Source organism: Myotis daubentonii, chromosome 15 (assembly GCF_963259705.1).
Source record: "Myotis daubentonii chromosome 15, mMyoDau2.1, whole genome shotgun sequence".
Taxonomy (NCBI): domain Eukaryota; kingdom Metazoa; phylum Chordata; class Mammalia; order Chiroptera; family Vespertilionidae; genus Myotis; species Myotis daubentonii.
The window spans coordinates 30766506-30789057 of NC_081854.1; the positions used below are offsets into that span (position 1 = coordinate 30766506).

At 46.9% G+C, this 22552-nt stretch overlaps 1 protein-coding gene across 8 annotated transcripts in view; it reads left to right on the top strand.

Moving 5' to 3' along the window:
- Nucleotides 1–22552, top strand: part of ZCCHC14 (zinc finger CCHC-type containing 14) — a 74529-nt gene that overhangs the window by 34044 nt on the left and 17933 nt on the right. For all 8 annotated transcript variants that reach the window (XR_009448853.1, XR_009448852.1, XR_009448854.1 and 5 more), the window contains exon 3: nt 7571–7644. Coding sequence is in view for 4 of the 8 variants with exons in the window: in XM_059667127.1 (XP_059523110.1) it covers nt 7571–7644 (74 nt within the window). In the remaining 4 variants the exon portion in view is untranslated. The remainder of the gene's footprint in view (nt 1–7570; nt 7645–22552) is intronic.

Here is a 22552-nt window from a genome sequence, read left to right on the forward strand (position 1 = left end):
GGACTGTTGTACACACTCTGGGAAAGGAAGTTTCCTCAAATCCAGTCACTTGTATTTATTATTATTATTAAAATTTAGGGAGACAGTTATAATGTACACGGTGAGGTGGAAATTACTTTTAATAATATTCTAAGTGAAAGAAGTTCTATAACATTTTACTTTACTTGCCTGTCCCTTATCTGCCCCTCTCTCCATCCATCAAAACATTACTTTTTTGATGCATTTCAAAGTAAGTTGTTAATGATTGGGGTAGTTCTCCTGATCTGCCGTAGTTGTCATGTCTGATCATGTGTGCTGTACACCCACAGCCTACAGCTTAGTTCCTGGATGAACAGTGGGTTCTCCGTAACTCCTGAGTCCTGCATTCTGACTTGAGCATCCTTCTCTCTGAAGCTGCTCTCATGGAAGGTCACAAATGACTCCTTGGGTGATAAGTCAGCTTTTATTTCACCTGGCATTTGTGACTACTCCACTCCAGACTTTGTCCCCCCTTGTTTTCTTTTCATTTTTTAAATTGTGGGACATCAGACATGTACAAGCCTTGGTGTAGCACATTCCACTGATCTCCTGGAAACACGCTGGCCAGGTTTTTCCTTCCTTTCTTTTCACTTCTGTTTGCTTTGCAGTTCCTTCTTCTTCTGCCCCTTAAACGTTAGTGCTCTCCTGGCTCTTTCTTGGTCCCCCACTTAACACTGAGCAGTCTTCTCTGAGCCACTGTCCATCTGTTGATGACTTCAGATCTGAGAGTCCAGCTGTGACCATTCTCCTGGACCCCAAGCCCCTGTGAACTCGCCGGTCAGTGACTATTTCCACCTAGATGGTTCACTAGTACCTCAGTCAGTGTGCCTGGAATGCAATCATGGCTTCCATGGCACCCCCTAAAATGGGTTTCCAATATTCATGATTGATAACCAATGTCAGGCACTTGGGACAAAACCTAGAAGTCCATGACAGTTCTCTGTCCCCCGTAAGGGGTCTCAGACCTCGCAGTCCTGGCATGTCTATCCCTGTAAGGCTGTTGTGGTTTCTTCTTACTCTCACTGGGCCACCATCCTGGATCAGGCCTCTGTCTTCTCTGCTGCCTGTGGGTTCATCTCTCCAGCCCATTTTCTGAGCAGGGACCTGTCCAGCATGTTGGATCATGGTCCCCTGCTTAGGGAAGCCTGGAAACAGCACTGTTGGCAGCAGCTAATGTCCTGCAACACTAACCAACCTGCAGCTTGCGTGTGCTCACCTACTTGATAGCACAGACCCATGTAGTGGGAACCATCATTCCTTTTGTTCACGATTGAAGAGCTGCCCAAGGTCACTGAGCTGGAAAGTCTCCTATTTCAGACTGAGCCCGTCTCACTGCAGAGCCTGTGGGTTTACCTTAACCTGCAGAGAGGCCTGAGTTTCTTTATGTGCCCTTTGTGGAGTTGGTGGGCTGGCTGTCTGTGCCCTTGCCTCCTTGTGACTGTCCTCCCCTCTCTGCTCTGGTCTCCTGTCACCCCTCTCTTTGTGCCCTGGCTCCCACGGTGACTAAACTTACTAAAACACAACGCACTGTCATACCTGGGCCTGGCCACTGTGTTGCTCTGCCCACATGGGCCCTTCCCTTTGAGGTGTAGCTCAAGTATTACCAGTTTGAACTCTGTAATTTTTCTGTCACTATGGCTGGTACTGTGCTGAATATATAGTAATGCTGAAGAAAGTGTTTGCCCTGAAACATAAATAAGTGAAATTACACAGACTCCAAAATGCAAGTGTCTTATCACTAACCACTCAAATGGAAAATGTGTGTTCATTTCCTGTTTTTGCTACTTTAGAAATATCTTTTATCAGCTTTGTGTTTTCTCAATTATGTGCTACTTTTGTTTCTATCTCAATTTATGATAGAGTCCTTAAGTATAGCATGATATGTGTCCTAAAAAGATGTAGAAAAAAAGGATCAGCTTAATCAGTGTAGTAGTGAATGTTCACATTTTAACAACAGCTGAAAGAAGCAATGCTTTTAAAATGTATCCCCATTAACACAGGCAAGTAAGTGAAAGTGAGAAAGCAAGTTGATATTTTAGGAACATTATTATTCAGCTAGACTTTTAGGAATACAGTTTTTCAATTTTTAAATGAAAACTAGATTTCAGTAATAAAATTTTAAAGCAGGAAGCATCTTAAATGTTACTCTGATTTAGTGTCTTTATTTCAAGTATGAAGACGAGTTTGCTTACATAGATCTTAGGAGAAGGAGTTGTTTGTGCTACAAATTATTATTTTTTCATCTTTTCTCTCAGTCATAAATATTATCCTTGTTACTATGATTTATTTTAGTGTAGTTTTGGTAATTTTTGAAGTGGTTTCTTGTTACTGGGCACATAGAATTAAACTGATAAAGATAACTTGAAATCAAATAAAAGACATATTTGGCAGAAAACTACCAACCACCCAGTTTTTTCCAGAAGACATTAGAAAGGGAAAACATTTCAAAAGAGTGGCTTATTCTTGGAACATATTAAAGCCATTATCTGTAGGTGTCTTATAAATACCGATGTAGCCGTGGCTCTCACAGATCATTTGAAGATGCCTGTAAGTGAATGTGGCCCTGAGGCTGTGGCAGTTATCCGGGCGCTCCAGGAGCTGAAGTGAGGAGAGTGTGTTGCTGGTCCTCGGACCTGCTGGCTGGGTGGCCTCTCTGTCAGTCATTGTCCCAAGTCATCTGTGACTCTGCCAGCCCCAGTGACTGCTCCTGCTTCAGGCCTTTCAGCCGCTTGCCTGGGCTTTTATTACAACACATTTGTATTTTCTACACAAAATTCCCTCCCTCTTGTTTCAGTTACATTAGTGTACTGGTTTTTATTTTTATTTTTATTTTTTTATTTTATTTTTTTTTTTTAAATATATTTTATTGATTTTTCACAGAGAGGAAGGGAGAGAGATAGAGAGAATTAGAAACATCGATGAGAGAGAAACATCGATCAGCTGCCTCCTGCACATCCCCCACCAGGGATGTGCCCGCAACCCAGGTACATGCCCTTGACCGGAATCGAACCTGGGACCTCTCAGTCCGCAGGCTGACGCTCTATCCACTGAGCCAAACCGGTTTTGGCAAGGTTTTTATTTTTAAATTTATTTTTTAAAATACTAGTATATTTTTATTGAATTCAGAGAGGAAAGGAGATGGAGAGAGAGATAGAAACATCAATGATGAGAGAGAATCATTCATCGGCTGCCTCCTGCACGCCCCACACTGGGGATCAAGCCCACAACCCAGGCATGTGGCCTGACCCGGAATTGAACCATGACCTACTGGTTCATAGGTTGACACTAAACCACTGAGCCACACCAGCTGGGTTTAATTGATTTTAGAGAGGGAGGAAGGGAGAGAGAGAGAAACATCATTGTCAGAGAGAAACATTGATCAGTTGCCTCCCATTACGTACTGGGACCGGGTACCAAATCCAAAACCTGCCCTGACCAGGAATCTAGCCAGTGTGACCTTTCAGTGCATGGGATGGTGCTCAACCAACTGAGCAATACCGGCCAGGGCTAGTGTATTGGTTTTTAAAATTAGGTATTGAGCCCTGGCCAGGTAGCTTAATTGTTGGTGAGTGTCGTCGTCCCTATATGAGAAAGTTTCGGGTTCAGTCCTCCATCAGGGCACATAGAAGAAACAACCAATGAATGAATAAATAGGTGGAACAACAAATTGATGTGTTTCTCTCTCTCTCTCTCTCTCTCTCTCTCTCTCTCTCTCTCTCTCTCTTTCTCAAATCAACTTAAAATTTTTTAAGGAATTAAAATTAGGTATTGATTCAATTCTAAAAGTAGTTTAATGCATTTTACTAATACATTTTATTAGTAGTTATGTGATCTAATTTGTAAGATTTGAGAGTTTCTAGTGTGCATCTTGAATGAATAAAAGAAGAAAAGTTTGAACAAACAAAATTTTAAAAGGAAAAAGCACTTTGTCCTTTTCTTTCTCATCTCAACCTGGTCTATCCCTTTGTCCGACATAGACATACCTATACGCAGTCTGGATCCCAGCCCCCTTTCTCCTGTCCCCAAGCGTTTTACCAGATGGACGCTCCTAATCCTTCCTAGTCCGCCTTTAGAGCACTGTTCCTGGCCATGACTGGCTCATCTCCGGCCAAATAGAAGTGCGCCCTGTATGTCTTCGAGTCTTTCCAGTTGATGCAAATCCCGTCTTCACAGTCACCTTTCACTTTCTGTCCTTCTGGTGATGGATTGATATCTAGCCCCTAAAATTTACACGTTTGCTTGTACTCTTCAGAAAGTAGTGGGACTTCTGTGACTGTTAGATGACTCAGTCTGCAGGACTGACCAGGAAGGTGAGAGACAAAGGAGGAGAGGGGGTCACTTCATCTACCAGTAGACTTTAAGTGGATTGTAAATAGATATTTATATGCATATAGATGTACTTTAAAATTATGAAACCACATTACAGAAATGTTGAGGAAAGGCTACTCATAATTTTACCACCAATTAGTATAATTACTCCTGTTATCATTGCTATTACTTTTAATAATTTATTTTTAGTTTGTTTTACTTTTATACTTTAAACAACTATAATCATGTTTTACATATAATTTATATTTTTTAGTTGTATTATAAGCATTTTTTCATGGCTTTGTTTTTGTAAATGTGGTCTTTAATATAGCTCCAAAACTGAAAGTGTACTTAAACATCTTTGAATCCTAATTAAGCATCCCATAACGCTGCCCTCCACATCGCCATTGTCAGTGATGTCTGCTACAGAAGGTCATCCCACAGGTGCCCTCCTGCCTTTCCATTCCTGCAGGCTCCCCTTCGCCCGTTTTCAGAGCCTTGTGTAATGGCAGATTGTTTCCTGAGAGGGCAGTATGAAGGGAATTTCACTGTGAGTGAAGTGGCAGAACTTTTAAGCCATTTATTTGGTCCGGAGCTTTCCCGGTGGCAAAAGCTGCTACAGCATCCCTATATGTAGGGTTGGTGGCACTGACTTACAGAGCTAAAACAAAGCACCATGTCAATTGGTCTGATGGTTTTGAAGAGTCTTCACAAACATTTCAGTCCTGGAATTCAAGTGCTTTTTTTATTTGAAAACAGCTGAATAATGTTCATCTGCTTTTCACATTTTCCTGTCCAGATATGAGTCACTTCCTGCTTTCAGACCAGATGAGGTTTTGTGTTTTTGTTTTTTGCTTCTTTCCATAAATCCTAATATTATTCAGTTCTGGGACACTTAGGTACACATTAGTGTTCTGTGGCCAAGGAAAATGCTGACTAAATTTTTCTGTATTCATTGATTTTATATATCCTATTGTTTAAAAAAGTTGGAGATCTGGATTAGAATGATGTCATTGTGGGTAAGTTTTTTTGAATAGTGGTCTGAAAACATAAAAGCTGTTTATTTGCTGACTGACTGAGGAAGTCATACAGAAACAGTGAGTAGTTTGAGTGCAAGTAAAGAGCTGTACAACCTCTGAATGTAGTATTTTCTTTGTTTTGCCAGAATGGGAACACATACTCTTATTTTTTGGAGTAATTCCTTCCTATAAGGTGCTTATTTTAAATTTAAAACACTCTAAACCCATGGTCGGCAAACTGCGGCTCACGAGCCATATGCGGCTCTTTGGCCCCTTGAGTGTGGCTCTTCCACAACATAGCACAAAATACCATGTGCGGGCGCGCGCACGTGTACAGTGCGATTGAAACTTCGTGGCCCGTGCGCAGAAGTTGGTATTTTGTGGAAGAGCCACACTCAGGGGGCCAAAAAGCCACATGTGGCTCGTGAGCCGCAGTTTGCCAACCACTGCTCTAAACCAAATGGGTTCTATTATCTTCCAAGATGCATATCAACCCTGATGCAGCTTTACAAAATTAGGGAGGTTTACAAGAGAATAACTTAGCAAGTGTAGGGTCGTAATATACCAGTGAACAAGATAGGTGGGTTCTTGTAATCTGAGTACAAGAACCCATCTATCTTGTTCACTGGTATATTGCGAGCCCCTAGAATAGGACCTAGTCCACGGCAGGAACTTCATAAGACATGTTGGTAGGTCAGGGCTTGGCAAATTTTTTTTCTGCAAAGATACAGCTGATATTTTTGGCTTTCAGAGGCATACGGTAGTTCTCCTGTTGTGGGGTGAAAAGCAGCCATTGATGATATGTAAGCAAACAGTGTGGCTATGTGCCAATAAAACCATTTACACAAACAAGCGGAGGGCAGCCTGCGGTTTTTCAGCCCTTGGCTTAGGACAGTGCTGTCCAGTAGAACTCTGTGACGACTAAATGTTCTCTTCTGTGCTGTACGCTATGGTAGCCACCTAGCCACAGGTGGCTGTTGACACAATGTGGTCAGTGCAACTGAGGAATTAGACTTTAATTTTATTCAATTGTGATTAATACAAATTTCAAAGGTCATATGTGGTTAGTGGCTACCGTATTGGGTGGTTCAGGGTTAGAACCTCCCCCAAAGCATGTTGGACAAAGCAGTTGTTTTCTCTAGGATGTTAGGGGAAGAAAGAGTTCTGTGACCAAGAAAACTGGGGAATTGTTAATAAAAAGATTTATTTGTTGTGGGACTTCTCAGAGCCTTTAATATGCTGATGTACATGGACAGTCTACGAGGAATTTTGCAGATTTTTCCTCCAAATTTTTTGATCATGAAGGTTTTCAGGGGTGGCTCTGAACATCTCACAGGACTGGTGTTCCTTGGAGAAGACTTTGGGAAACGTTGGTGTGGCAGACCAGGAGCATGGGCATCTTCAGGAATTGTAACAGTTACGTTGAGTATTGGACCGTTGGGTTGAAAGGTCTGTAGAAATCCTCATAGAACACTGCCATATGTCCTCCAGAGAGAGTAAAAGCAATGGAAGAAGGTGTTCTAATGCATCCTTTTATTCTTGAGGATAAAAAAATGCACCCGTGTGTGTGAAAAGGATGGTATGAAGAGGCTAGTGCCTTTAGAACTCTCTAATGGTGGTTTGTCTTTTTTTGTCATTGTCTGTCTGTGCAGCCAGTCTCTGACAATCCTCAATATTCTTTAGAGGTAGCATTAGGAATCTTCACTGTTTCTCCTATAACTGCTGCCCTTTTCACCTCCAGCCTTGCTCTGTCAAAGAAGGATGAGACAAGAAGATCCAATGAGAGGCTCTGGGCAGCTGTGTCTAAAACAGTAATAGTGGAAAACGTTGAGCATTAGTTTTTCAGAAATTGGAACAGATCATAACTAATCTTCAGTTAAAATTAGTTCATACTTGTGTGCATTCAAATAAACTTATGTTCTCTTTTCAAACACTGTTCTCCTTTTCTATGATTTGTATTTAATTTTTTTGCCTGTTTTTCTTGCTTTACTTTTAAATTCACCTTCCATTCCTGAGTGTGACAGCTTTTTGCTTCCTCTTAAGTTTCTCATTCCAGGTGGACACACCGCAGAAGATACTGAGCAGCGTTGGGCATTGAAAGCCTTATTTTGAAAATTGCTAAAATAGTAAATGCTAAAGTAATATGTACTTCAGGGTTTTATTTCATTTTTATAATTTTGTTTGTTGTTTGTTGTTTTTGTGTGTGTTTTTTTTTACTTTTACAGTGAGTGTTGAAAAGATAGACCTGAAGGGATTATCACACAAAAAAAGTGAAAGAAATGTTGAATGTTCCTTTGAGGTAAGATGCTAAGTTTTTTTCCCCTTTTCTCCTCTAAGGGATAGGAGGGAACATTTACCATGAATTGATACTTTTATTTATCTAAATAAAAAATAGGCCATTTTGCAAAACACTACTAGTGCTGTGGGAATTAGAAAGCTGGGACTCGGCCTATGGGTGGGCCACCCCCAGGACTGGGCTTGTTGGGCTTTAGCCTAGGGGGCATCACTCCCTGACCTCAGTGGCCTCCATGAGGGGGAGGGGCCGGAGCTCTGGAACAGCCTGGAGTTAACAGTTCAGTTTTATCCCTGTCAGCCACGTGACTGAGGACAATGCTGAACATCTGTGCCCTAATACCTCCAGTCAGTAAAGGAGGAAGAGTTTGGGGGAGAATGAAATGAGACAGCCCCTTCAAAGCACTCAGCACACGATCTGGGTATAGTAAAAGCCTGCAAACAAAAGCTCTTCTTCTCTACCCACTAGATGACAGTAGCTTCTTGGTCTATATGGTGAATGCTTTCTACACTGATGTGCTCAGCTGCTAGTAGTTGCTTACCTAACGTGGAGAATTGTGAAAATTGAGACAGACTGTAAATTATGATTAGAGACCCTCCAAGGCAGTGCTAGACACTTCTTACGTTTTGTTGACCCGAACTTAGTTTCTTGGTCCCCCTTAGCTATTGAAGAGGCTGGGTGATGAATTTGGGTGGCCATGTCCCTGAGGTTCTGTTACTTGCCCAGCATGTTGTGTGAGGTTCTCCTTTGACCATGTGCCTGAATACTGATTGATAAGGAAAATCTGCTTCCTGCATTATTGGAGAATGTTCTCAGGAATAAAAGCTTCTGTGTAGTATTTAGTATGTATACTATGTGCAGTTTACTAGTTTTTCAAAGAGTATAGCTGCCTGAAAATACTTTAAAAACGTTTTTTCACTAAAAGGATGAAATTTCATTTGTTTTGGGAGATACTGCATTGTGAGAATCAGTTGTTAAGCTACCAATGTCTTTTCAAAATGTATGGAAAAGACGTTAGGTTTTGGAGATTGCTAAAGCTTACGACTAGCACCCAAACTCAGGAGCCAGTAAACCTCGGAATTCCAGCATCATTCAGGCCAGTAGACATCAGGAACCCAGCAAGTCCCCAGACTCTGGACACGCTGTCTCCTCCCTCCACTTGCTGCCTTTTGCCGTTTAGTGTTTCCTGAGGGGCTGTTGGCAATTATTATTTGCCTCCATAGGGCCTACTGAGCATAGGGTGGATCTGGGATTATTGGCCCCACTCACAGGCCATCTGGTCATCTGGGCTTTGAGTTGCCCCTGTCTTCAGTCCTGTTACTTGTGGCAGGGAATTGGGCTTGTGCAGCATGAGATGCAGAAATCCTATACAACACAACTGCCTGCTGCTACTCACTAAAGAAATGAGCTTTGCCAGAATAGACACGTGGCCTCTCACGACCTCTCGGAGGAGGAGGGGATTATAAGCAGGAGAAGGAGGCAGTAGCAGACTGGTGGGGATGGGGACCCATGTCGGAGTCCTCTGAAAGCAAGCTGTACAACTCCACAAGGAGCCTGGAGCCACTGGCCTTCAGGCCAGTCACAGCTCTGAGCTTGCTGCGCTAGACTAGGAACTATTGCTTGGAGTTGACCCTGATGACTGTCACACAGGGTTAGATGGTTTTACCCCAATGGTCAAGCTGAAATGTCTGAGAAGCTGACGTTTCCTCATGTGTTACCTGGTAAAAGTATTCTTGTGTTTAGGAAAGTGAAATCCTACCAGTAGTCCAACTAGCTATTCTTTTGAGGTGGGAACTTGTGCCCAAAGGAATTTACAGTCCAGAGTGCATTTGTTGGATGGTATTCAAGGTACAAAGGGAAGATATAATCAACATTTTTAAAAAATTAATCTTATTTACAAAACACACCATTAATTTGTGCAGCTTAAACTGCGTGCTTGTGTGCTGGTGAGTTGTCCTCTACTCTTAAATAAGCGACTGCTTGTAGGATACAGATACGTATTATTCACGTGTAAGAAAAGTGCAACCACCTTACGGTTCTGTTTCACTGCGGTCACTCTAGCTAGCTGTCGTCCGATCCTATATAGCTCTATAGAGAGGGAGAACCGGTGGGCTGCAGGGCGAGAAGACAACAACGTATCTTTAAACTTTTTCCCATTTTAATGCCCCTCCCCCCCCCCCCAAAATTAAGTCCCAATAGAATTTTTTCTGTTTTACAAATCAAGTTGATTCTAAAATTTATATGGGAAGAACTATAGAATACTTAAAATGATTTGGAAAAGAAAAAAGTTGGGAGACTCACAGTACCTTGTTTTAAGAGTTACTGTTACACCACAGGAATCCTGACACTGGCGTTGCTGCAAGGGTAGAGGCATTGATCAGAGCAGAACAGAGTTCAGAATTAGCCCCAGATGGAAGTGGTCCATTGATTTTTGACAAAGATTCAAAGGCAGTTCAATGAAGAAAAGATTTTTTTCAACAAATGGTTCTAGAACAGATATTCCATACACACAAAAAAAGAACCTTGATCAAATCTCACCTCTTATACAGAAATTAACTTAAATTTTATTACAGACCTAAATGTAGAACCTAAAACTACAAAAATCTGAGAAAAAAGCATAGGAGAAAGCTTTGTGACTTAAATGAGGCAAAGGTTTTTTTGAATACAATGTCAAAAATATCCATAAAAGACAAAAATATATTAGACTTCATCAAAATTTAAAACTTGCTCTTCAAAAGGCACTGCTAAGAAAATGAAAAGACAAGGAAGGCACAGACTAGGAGAAAATAGTTGCAAATTGCATATCTGATAAATAATTTGTATTCAAAATACGTAAAGAACTCTCAAGCTCAATAATAAAACAGTCCAATAAAACATGAGCCAAAGATTTGAACATACACTTCACCAAGGAAGATGTATGGATGGCAAAGAGCATACATGAACAGATGTTCAGCATCATTAGTAGTTAGGAAAATACCAATTAAAACCACAGCAAGATAGCCCGGGCAATGTGGCTCAGCAGTTGAATGATTGAGCGTGGACCCAGGAACCAAGAGATCATCGGTTTGATTTCCAGTCAGGGCACTTGCCCTAGTTGTGGGCTGATTCCCAATAGGGGGCATGCAGGAAGCAGCTGATCGGTGATGTTTCTCTCTCATCAATGTTTCTATCTCTCTGTCCCTCTCCTTTCTTCTCTCTCTAAAAATCAATAAATATTAAAAAAAAAAAACAACACAGCAAGATACTAGATGAGTATTAGAATGTCTAAAAGTAAAAAGACTGACCATACCAAGTGCTGGCAGGTTTGTGGAAGAACTGGCTGTCTACTACGCTGCAGATGGAAATGTAAAATGGTGTGAGTGCTTTGGAAAATAATTTGGCAGTTTTTTAAAAAGTTAAACATATTCCTAAAATATGACCCATCAGTTCCATTCCTAAGTACCTATCCAAAGGAAATGAAAGCATATGTTCGTACAAAGATTTGTATATGAATATTCATAGCAGCCTTAGTTACAACACCCCACATATCTCTCCACAAGAGAATGGATAAACAAACTATTATATTCAGACAGTGGAGCACTACTCAAAAAGAGTAAACTCTTGATGCACTCAGCAATTGGTATGAAACTCAGTTATGCTGTGTGAAAGAAACCAGACCTCCCTCGCAACCAAAAAAAGAGTCCATTTACATAGCATTCTAGAAAATGCAAGCTACAGTGACAGAAAGCAGGTCACTGGCTTCCTAGGAAGGGGCAGCAGGAAACTTTTGGGGGCGAAGGATATGTACATTATATTGATTGGAGTGATGGTTTCATTATGGGTATATACATATGTCGAAGCATCAGATTGTACCCTTTAAATATATGAAGTTCTGCTCTAGTCAGTTTGCTCATTGGTTAGAGCATTAGCCCGAGAACTGAGGGTTTTGAGTTTGATTCCAGTCAAAGTCACGTACCTCATTTGCAGGCTCTATCCCAGCCCCTGTTGGGGCACATGCAAGAGGCAACCAATCAATGTCTCTCTTTCACATCCATGTTTTTTCTCTCTGTCTCTTCCCCTCCTGTCAACTCTTCCTGAAAAATCAATGGAAAAAATATCCTCAGGTGAGGATTAACAAAAATAAAAATAAAATATGATTATTAAAAAATAAAATAAATAAGTGCAGTTCATTGTCAGTTATAAGTTAATAAAACTTTAAAAAAATAGATGCCTAAGATTAAACCTTTCCTTTTGTCCACAGAACACTAACTAATGAAGATTAAATAGTCCTTTACATAGGTTATCCTTTGTATATGGAAATAAATAGCTATTCTACTGTGATCAGAACAATTAAAAAAAAAACCTTATTAAGAGTGTCTGCCATACCTCAATGAGATTCAACAGTCTGTTGCTAACAGTATAGAAAGACTCAATGAAATATTTTTTTCCTGAAAGCCTTCACTTATTCAGGGAGAAAACAGTGATTCTCTGCCCCACCAATTTTCTCAGCCTTGCTTATCTCTAGTTTTGATTTTTATGTATCATTGTTTTCCAGGATACAAATTAAAGATTACTTTTTTATAGGAAGACATAATCCCAGATCAAGATGGTTTCAAGATACACAAATCTACTACAAACAGGAGTTTGAGTTTCCTCTTCTTTTCCATGTAGATGGATGGTTTTGTTTTTGCTGAAATTGTAATTGCTGGTTACGAGGAAACCAAGTCAGTATACAGGAAGCAAGTGAGAATAAAATTAGTATTTAACTTTGTACATGTGAAATACCCAAATTTTACCAGCTTTTTCAAATTCATTTTGAGGAATTGGAATAACTAAAACTAAAAAAAGTTTTTTTAGTTATTACACATGAAGGAAAGGGAGGGAAAAACATCAAAAGACTACACAAACCCTTGAAATACCTATTAGATTGTAGAGCTTTGTTGACTTAAAAAGAACTATAGAGCCCTGGCCCGTGTGGCTCACTTGGTTGGGTGTCATCCTGTGCACCAGGAGGTCGCCAGTTTGATTCTGGTCAAGGGCACATGCCCAGGTTTCTGGTTCAGTTCCCCAGTAGGGGGCATGCAGGAGGCAACAGATTGATGTTGCACCCTCACCTAAGATTATTCTCTCTCTCCCTCTCCCTTCCTCTCTAAATTCAATACACTATTCTTTTTTAAAAAACTATAGAATACTATGAATAAAAAGAAAACATTTTTATGCCATTCTTCCTTAAGAGCCTAGACATTATTTTATTGCTGAATCTTTTCTTTAAAATTTAATTATTTAAAAATAACCCAAGAATATTTTTTCCATTGATTTTTAGAGGGAGTGGAAGGGAGGAGGGAGAAACATCCATGTGAGAGAGACATATCGATTGGTTGCCTCCTGAACCCCAACTGGGGCCAGGGATCCAACCTGCAATAAGGAATCGAACCCACAACCCTCCGGTGTATGAGCCCATGCTCTAACCACTGAACACACTGGTCAGGGTGAAAATTTAATTTGTCATCTCAAAACAGTCTTAACTGCTCTGAATATTTTATCACTGTTAGCAAAGGATGAGTCTTGTCAACTATTTTTTTAATTTAGTTTTTGTTTTCATCATATACTAGAGGCCCGGTGCATGAAAATTTGTGCACTGGGAGGCGGGGGGGGGGGGGGGCACGTTCCTCAGCCCGGCTTGCCCCCTCTCACAGTCCAGGAGCCCTCAGGGGATGTCCTACTGACGGCTTAGTCTGGCCTCCCTCTGTGGGAGTTGACCGGGCTGATCATGGGAAGGTACTGCCCCCATCACCCCGCTGCTGCTGCCACTGCCGGCTGCTGCGGTGGCTGGCCCTCGCTTCTTAGTGCTGGCCCTACCCCGCGCCCACTGGTGGGTGGGGGGCAATCTGGGGCCAGGCTGACTGGAGGAGGGGCTGTGGGAGGTTGAGGCACAGCAGGTCGCACCCCATCCAGCCTCTGCGAAGGCATGGCACTGGTACTGGGCCCACCACTGCCTCTGCGGCTGTCTCTGCAGAAGGGACAGCATTGGGACCCAGACCGCACAGCCCCCTCTCCCGCTGCCTCTGCGGAAGGGGCCCCGTCATTGGACCGGCCTGTACTGCGGCCTCTCCCCCGCCGCCTCTGCAAAAGGGGTGGTGGCGATGGCACCACCACCTCCGTTCCTGCTCCTGCTGCAGCGGCGGTGCCTCTCCCGTGCTACTGGCCCTCGGCCCTCGCAGCGGCTGTGGCTTTGTCCAGATGGACATCCAGAAGACATCTGGTCTAGTTAGCATATTACCCTTTTATTAGTAAGATACTAGTACACACACACATATATGTGCAGAGTTTAGAGTCCAGTAATCCTTCATACATTGCCAGGAGTTGCAGGGAACTGTTTCTTATGTCTCAGTGGTTGAATGGTAATTAGTGTGACTATGAAGGTTGTTGACTGGAGCCATATGGTAGTACTTTTCCATTCCTACATTGTGTTTTCCCTGGAGTTAAGTGTCTCTTTTTGCTTGTTATTTTGCTCAGGAACTTCATCCCTAAGGTTTTCCCTGGGTGTCTGAAATTCCCCTCGTTGAAAAGTGTCCAGTATCCCAGTTTCATCTTTGGAGCTGTGGTTATGCTCTGCCTGGACTCCAGGTCTTCAGCCCTGTACACAGCTCTCATCATAATCCCCTTCATCATTACCTAGGGGCTCCTTCCTCCCCCCAGCTCTGGTCCCCTGCTCTTGGGTCTTAGGTCATCTTTTGTCTTAAGTTAGTATTCATTTAGTAGTTACCCTTCTTGCTTCTTAGAAAGGGTACTTGGGAGGTACAGTTTATGAGGCTTTTCATGTCTCTTTGGAAGTGCCTCTGTCTGGTCACTCTGACATTGAGAATACCATTTTAAGTTGACTATTTTTCCTCAGGACTTTGAAAGCACTGCTTATTGACTATCTTGCGGTGTTGCTGTTGGGAATCAGGACTCTGTTTTGGTTCCTTGATCCTGCACGATGACCTGTTTTACAGTCTCCAGCAGTTTTCAGGATTTTTTTAGTCCAAGTATTTGTACATTTCTCAGAGACTTGTTTGGGTGTAGATCTGTGGTCATCATATACTGAGGTTAGTGTTCCCTTCAGTCTAAAAACATCCATCCATTTGGGGACCTGTTCTTGAATCATTCCTTTTGATTTCCTGTTCTTGTTTGGAGTTACTGTTACCTGCATGTTGGGCCTCAAGACTGGTTCTTTGGTTCCACCCCCCTCTATTTTCCTTTCCCATTTATTTATTTATTTGTTTGTTTTACCTACTTTATGGAAGATTATCTTATCTTCCATGTTTTCAATTGAATTTTTCACTTTTGCTATTCTATTTTTAATTTCAAAGAACACTTTTTCTGTGACTTTTTTTTCATAGCATTTTGTCCTTGGCTATGCTTTCTCCTCTTAGTTCACTGAGAATATTAATGATAGTTTTAACTTTTTATAAGTTTTCTTCTCCATGCATGGTCTGTGCTTTCTCCAGGCTGCCTCTTTCCATGTGACTGCTTTGCTCATCTTTGTGGTTGCTTTGGGACTTCTCAGAGGGTTGGCAGTAGGTGTGGTGGCACTGGGCCTCCCGCCTACCTTATGGATGTGACATGAGTAGTGGGCAGGGGCCTCTGGCTTGGTGAATTCCTGTGTAGGGTAGAGAAAATGTCACTCTACATGCTCCGGAGTGTGATGCCATGTGGAAAAACACTACTTTTGCAAACTGAGGTGAAAAGTGACTCACCATTAGACTCTCGAGTGTGAAGAAATCCTATATATGTATCTATTTTGTGCATATTTTGCTTTTTGTGTATGTTTAAGAAAAAATTTAAACTAAAAACAGATTGTTATCATAGTTTAAGAGTTATAAGGGAAAAAGTTTTCCACATCTTTTACTTTGAAAAAAACAACATGTCAACAGTGCTTTGAGTAAAACATCTAATGACTAGACAGTTTCCACCTTTAATCATAGATGTTACTTGTGTTTTATGTGGGTAGCAGCTTCCTCCAACACCACTACCAAATTTCATTTTAATGTTGTCATAAGATTTGTTTATTTTAAAATATATATTTTTTGTTGATTTTAGAGGGAGAGGAAGGGAGAGAGAAATAGAAACATCGATAAGAGAGACATCAATTGGTTGATTCCCACACACCCCTTACTGGGGATTGAGCCCGAAACCCAGGCATGTGCCTTGACAGGGAATTGAACCGGTGAATTCTTGGTTCATTGGTCGACACTCAACCATTGAGCAACACTGGCCAGGCATATTTGATTATTTTAGACACAAAGGATATTTTTATTTTAGTGTAGACAGGTTTTAGATGGCAGGGCAGTTTTGTTCAAAGAATATAGTGCTCGCCTTGCTGGTGAATTTCTGTAGGTGTTGGGAATCTACACTAATAAAAGACAAAGATGCTAATTGACCATACCTACGCTATGCCCAAGCCACGCCCACCAGCCGATCAGAGCGACTATATGCAAATTAACCCAACAAGATGGCTGACAGCAGCCACGGAGCTGGAGCAAGCAGGAGGCTTGGTTGCCCTGGCGATGGAGGAAGCCAAGCTTCCTGCCTGCCCTGGCCAGCTGTGGCCTCTGCAAAAGGCAACAAAGTTTCAATTATAGAAGCTAAATAAGTTCCAGATACCTGCTTCCAGCCAGCCTCCACTGGGAGCTTGGGAGGCTGGGGGCTGTGGCCAGCCTGCAAACAGCCATCAGCCCCTCACCCAGGATGGCCACACCCTCATGGGGTGAGGGTCCTCGCTGGGGGGCTTGGCCAGCCTGCAAACAGCCATCAGCCCCTCACCCAGGCTGGCCAGGCACCCCAGCAGGGACCCCCACCCTGAAGGGGGTGTGGCCAGCCTGAAAACAGCCCTCAGGCCCTCACCCAGGATGGTCACACCCTCATGGGGTGAGGGTTCCCGCTGGGGGGTTTGGCCAGCCTGCAAACAGCCATCAGCCCCTCACCAAGGCTGGCCAGGCACCCCAGTGGGACCCCCCCATACTGAAGGGGTTGTGGCCAGCCTGAACATGGCCCCCAGCCCATTACCCAGGCTGGCCAGGTACCCCGGCAGGGACCCCCATCCTGAAGGGGGTGTGGCCAGCTTGAAAACAGCCCTCAGCCCCTCACCCAGGATGGCCACACCCCTCCAGCAGGGACCCTCACCCCATGGGGGCGTGGCTGGCCTGCAAACCACCACAGGCCCCTCGCCCAGGCCACCCCACACCCCAAGGGAACCCCCACCCTGATCCGGGACACCCTTCAGGGCAAACCAGCCGCCCCCACCTGTGCACCAGGCCTCTATACTAATAAAAGGGTAATATGCTAATTAGACTGGGAGACCTTCCAGGAGACCTTCCGGATGTTCTTCTGGACAAAGCCATGGTGGTGGGGCCGAGGTAGAGGCGGTTAGAGGCCAAGAGGGGAGGGAAGTTGTGGGTGATCAGGCTAGTGGGGGGGGGGGGCACTGGGGGTAAGCAGACCAGCAGGGGGGCCAGTTGGGGGCAAGCAAGCCATCAGTGAGGGTCAGTTGGAGGTGATCAGGACAGCGGGGGGGCAGTTTGGAGTGAGCAGGCCAGCAGGGGGGCAGTTGGGGGCGAGCAGGCCCAGTGGGGAGGGAAGGTGTGGGCGAACAGGCCAGCAGGGGGGGCAGTTGGGGGTGATCAGGCTGGCAGGGGGGCATTTGGGGACAAGCAGGCTGGCAGCAGGCGGCACTTGGGGGGCGAGTAGGCTGGCAGGCAGAGTGGTTAGGGCCAATCAGGCAGGCAGGCAGGTGAGCGGTTAGAAGCCAGCAGCCCCAGATTGCGAGAGGGATGTCCGACTGCCGGTTTAGGCCCAATCCCTGTAAACCGGCAGTAGGACATCCTTCAAGGGGTCCCAGATTGGAGAGGGTGCAGGCTGGGCTGAGGAACACCCCCTCCTCCATGCACAAATTTGGTGCACCAGGCCAATAGTCCATCCTATCTAATAATAGACAAACATGGTAATTAACCATACCTCCGACACGCTTCCCATTGGCTAATCAGGGCAATATGCAAATGAACTGCCAACCAAGATGGCGGCTGACAGCCATGCAGTTGAAGCAAACAGGAGGCTTGCTTGCTCCAGTGATGGAGGAAGCCAAGGTTCTCCGCCTGCCGCCGCCAGCCTCTGAGCTGCACTCTAAGAAACAATGTTGCAATTATAGAAGCTAAACAAACCCCAGAAACCTGCTTTCAGCCAGCCGGGCCTCAGAGCTGGAGCTGCAACAGTGTTTCAATTATCGAAGCCAAACAAACCCAGATACCTGCATTCAGCAGCTGAGGTCTCAGAGCTGGAGCCGAGCCTCAGAGCTAAAGCCGGCTCTCAGCTCCAGTGACAGCCATAGAAGGTAAATAAATCCCAGAATAAAAATAAAAAAAAATAAAAATAAAGGAGAGGTTGGGAGCTTCAGTTACCCGCCAGCCTGTAAACGGCCCTCAACCCCTCACCCAGACTGGCCAGGCACCCCAGTGGGGACCCCCACCCTGAAGGGGGTATGACCAGCTGCAAACAGCCATCATCCCCTCATCCAGACTGGCCAGGCACCCAAGCGGGACCCCCACCCTGATCCAAGACACCCTTCAGGGCAAACCACCCGGCCCCCACCCATGCACCAGGCCTCTATCCTATATAGTAAAAGGGTAATATGCAAACTGACCCTAATAGCAGAAAGACTGGGAATGACTGGTCACCATGACACACACTGACCACCAGGTTGCAGACGCTCAATGCAGAAGCTGCCCCCTGGTAGTCAGTGAGCTCCCACAGGGGGGAGCTCTGCTCAGCCACAAGCCAGGCTGATGGCTGCCAGTACTGCGGTGGTGGTGGGAGCCTCTCCTGCCTCCTCAGCAGCACTAAGGATGTCTGACAGCAGTTTAGGCCTGCTCCCCGCTGGCAAGTGGACATCCCCCGAGGGCTGCCAGGCTGCCAGAGGGATGTCTGATTGCCATCTTAGGCCCAGTCCCCCGGGGAGCAGGCCTAAGCCAGCAGGTGGTCATCCCCCGAGGGGTCCCAGACTGCGAGAGGGCACAGGACGGGCTGAGGGACGCCCCCCCTACCCCCGAGTGCACAAATTTTTGTGCACCGGGCCTCTAGTCCTATCTAATAAAAGAGAAACGTGGTAATTAGCATACGTCTGCTACCCTTCCCATTGGCTAATCAGCAAGATATGCAAATTAACTGCCAGCCAAGATGGCGGCCGGCAGCCAGGCAGCTTGAAGCTAACATGAGGCTTTCTTGCTTCAGTGACGGAGGAAACCAACGTTCCCCGCCTGCCTTGCCGGCCTCTGAGCTTGCAGTTTGAAACATTGTTACAAATATAGAACCTAAACAAAACCCCAGAAACCTGCTTTCAGCCGCCGGGATCTCAGAGCTGGAGTTGATACAGTGTTTCGATTATAGAACCCAAACAAACCAGATACCCGCTTTCAGCAGCAGAGGCCTCAGAACTGGAGCCAGAGCTAAAGGTGGCCCAGAATAAAAAAAAGAAAAAAAGGAGCAGTTGGGAGCTTCAGTCACCCGCCAGCCTGAAAACAGCCCTCAGCCCCTCACCCAGAGTGGCCAGGCACCCCAGTGGGGACCCCCACCCTGAAGGGTGTGTGACCAGCTGCAAACAGCCATCATCACCTCACCCAGGCTGGCCAGGCACCCCAGTGGGGACCCCTCCCCTGATCCAGGACACCCTTCAGGGCAAACCAGCCAGCCCCCACCCGTGCACCAGGCCTCTATCCTATATAGTAAAAGGGTAATATGCCTCCCAGCACCGGGATCAGCGGAGCCGCGAGGCCTCCCAGCACCGGGATCAGCGGAGCTGAGAGGCCTCCCGGCACCGGGATCAGTGTGACAGAGGGCAGTGCCCAAACCCCCTGATCGCCCTGCGGCTCTGTGTGTGACAAGGGGCGGGGCCACAACCTCCCTATCCGCCCTGCTCTGTTCGTGACAGGGGAAGGCACCCCAACCCCCTGATCAGCCCTGCTCTGTGCCTGATGGGGGGAGCTCCCCAACCTCCTGATCGGCCCTGCTCTGTGTGTGACGGGGTAGAGCCATAACCTCCCCATCGGCCCTGCCCTGAGTGTGAGAGTGGCGGTGCCCCAACCCCTGATTGGCCCTGCTCTGTGGGTGATAGAGGGCGGCGCCCCAACCCCCTGATCCGCCCTGCTCTGTGCGTGACAGGGGGGAGCTCCCCAACCCCCTGATGGGCCCTGCTCTGTGCGTGACAGGGGGCAGTGTCCCAACCCCCTGATTGGCCCTGCTCTGTGCGTGACGGGGTGGCGCCGCAACCTCCCCATCGACCCTGCCTTGAGTGTGACAGGGGGCGGTGCCCCAACCCCCCAATTGGCCCTACCCTGAGCGTGACTGAGGGTGGTATCGCAACCTCCCAATCTGCCCTGCTCTGTGCATGATGGGGCGGTGCCCCAGCTCCCCAGTCGGCCCTGCTCTGAGCCCGACCAGGGGCTGCACCTAGGGATTGGGCCTGCCCTCTGCCACCTGGGAGCAGGCCTAAGCCAGCAGGTCGTTATCTCCCGAGGGGTCCCAGACTGCGAGAGGGCACAGGCCGGGCTGAGGGATCCCCCTGCCCCCCGAGTGCACAAATTTTTGTGCACCGGGCCTCTAGTCTACACTAATAAAAGAGAAACATGGTAATTGGCGTACAGCCGCTACCCTTCCCATTGGCTAATCCCCCTGTCACTCACGGAGTAGGGCCGAGATATGGAAATTAACTGGCAGCCAAGATGGCGGCCGGCAGCCAGGCAGCTGATGCGAACAGGGAGGCTTGCTTGCTTCAGTGACGGAGAACTCCAACGTTCCCCGCCTGACTTGCCGGCCTCTCAGCTGCAACTCTAAGCAACTATGTTGCGAATATAGAAGCTAAAAAAAACCCAGAAACCTGCTTTACTCAGCGCTGCTTCAGCCAGCTGGACCGCAACATTGTATCAAATACAAACTGTAAACAAAGGCCAGAAACCTGTTTTCAGCAGCCCAGGCCTCAGAGCTAAAGCTGGCCCAGAATAAAAAAAAAAAAAAGAAAGAAAAAAAGGAGCGGTTGGGAGCTTCAGTCCCAGCCTGAAAACAGCCCTCAGCCCCTCAGCCAGACTGGCCAGGCACCCCAGTGGGGACCCCCACCCTGATCCAGGACACCCTTCAGGGCAAACCAGCCAGCCCCACCCATGCATCAGGCCTCTATTCTGTATAGTAAAAGGATAATATGCCTCCCAGCACCGGGATCAGCGGAGCCGCGAGGCCTCCCGGCACCGGGATCAGCGTGACAGGGGGCAGCGCCCAAACCCCCTGATAGCCCTGCAGTTCTGTGTGTGACAGGGGTGGGGCCCCAACCCCCCCCCCCCCCCGTCCCCCATGGGCCCTGCTCTGTGTGTGACGGGGTAGAGCCATAACCTCCCCATTAGCCCTACCCTGAGTATGAGAGTGGTGGCGCCCCAACCACCTGATCGGCCCTGCTCTGTGTGTGACAGGGTGCGGCGCCCCAACTCCCCCCCCTCCCCCCCACACACACACGGGTTCTGCTCTGTGTGTGATGGGGTAGAGCCATATCCTCCCCATTGGCCCTGCCCTGAGTGTGACAGTGGCGGCGCCCCAACCACCTGATCGGCCCTGCTCTGTGGGTGATAGAGGGCGGCGCCCCAACCCCCTGATCTGCCTTGCCCTCAGTGTGACGGGGCGGTGCCCCAACTCCCCTATCGGCCCTGCTCTGTGAGTGACAGGGGGGAGCTCCCCAACCCCGATTGACCCTGCCTTGAGTGTGACAGGGGGCGGTGCCCCAACCTCGCAATCAGCCCTACCCTGATTGTGACTGAGGGTGGCATCGCAACCTCCCAATCTGCCCTGCTCTGTGCATGACACAGGAAGGCGCCCCAACTCCCCAGTTGGCCCTGCTCTGAGCCCGACCAGGGGCTGCACCTAGGGATTGGGCCTGCCCTCTGCCACCCGGGAGCAGGCCTAAGCCAGCAGGTCGTTATCTCCTGAGGGGTCCCAGACTGCGAGAGGGCACAGGCCGGTCTGAGGGACCCCCCCTTCCCCCGAGTGCACAAATTTTTGTGCACCGGGCCTCTAGTATATATATAAAGAGCCAGGGGCCATCACATCCGAAACAACCGAACGGAAGACCTAACAGGCTGCATGGGGTGACCAGGCCGGCCAGCAGGGGGATTAGTGAGTGACGACCAAACGACTGAGCAGCACGCTGTGTGGGGTGACCAGGCCGGCAGGGGTTAGTGAGGGATGACCAAATGACTGAACAGCAGGCTGTGTGGGGTGACCAGGCCGGCGTGGATCGCAGTTGGCAGCAACCAGGCTGGCAGGGGGGCCAGTGAGGGGTGACCAGGCCAGCATGGGGGGACATTGGGGGTGACCAGGCTGGCAAGGGGGGATGTTGGGGCGACCACGTCGGCGGGAGGGGGGTCGTTGGGAGCAACCAGACCAGTGTGGGGGGGGGGGGGCAGTTGGAGGTGACCAGATTGATAGGAGGGGCAGTTAGGGGTGATCAGGCTGGCAGAGGGGCCAGTTAGGGGCAAGCAGGCAGGCAGGCAGGTGAGCAGTTAGGTGCCAGCGGTCCTGGATTGTGAGAGGGATGTCTCCCGAGGGGTCCCAGATTGGAGAGGGTGCAGGCTGGGCTGAGGGGACCCCCTCCCATGCATGAATTTTGTGTACCAGGCCTCTAGTTCAAAGATAAAGAAGATGGTCCTTTTCCTCAGTCCTTCCAGGCCAGAGGAGCCCCTCAGCATACATGATGAGAGCTGGTGGGGGGAGCAGAAGGAATTTTTGATATTTCTGAGCTCTGTTTGCTCTAATTAGTATAAATATAATACTTTATTTTGGGTAATAAAATACATTTGGGGCCCTGCCTGGTGTGGCTCAGTTGATTGGGTGTCATCCCATGCACTGAAAGATAGCCAGTTCA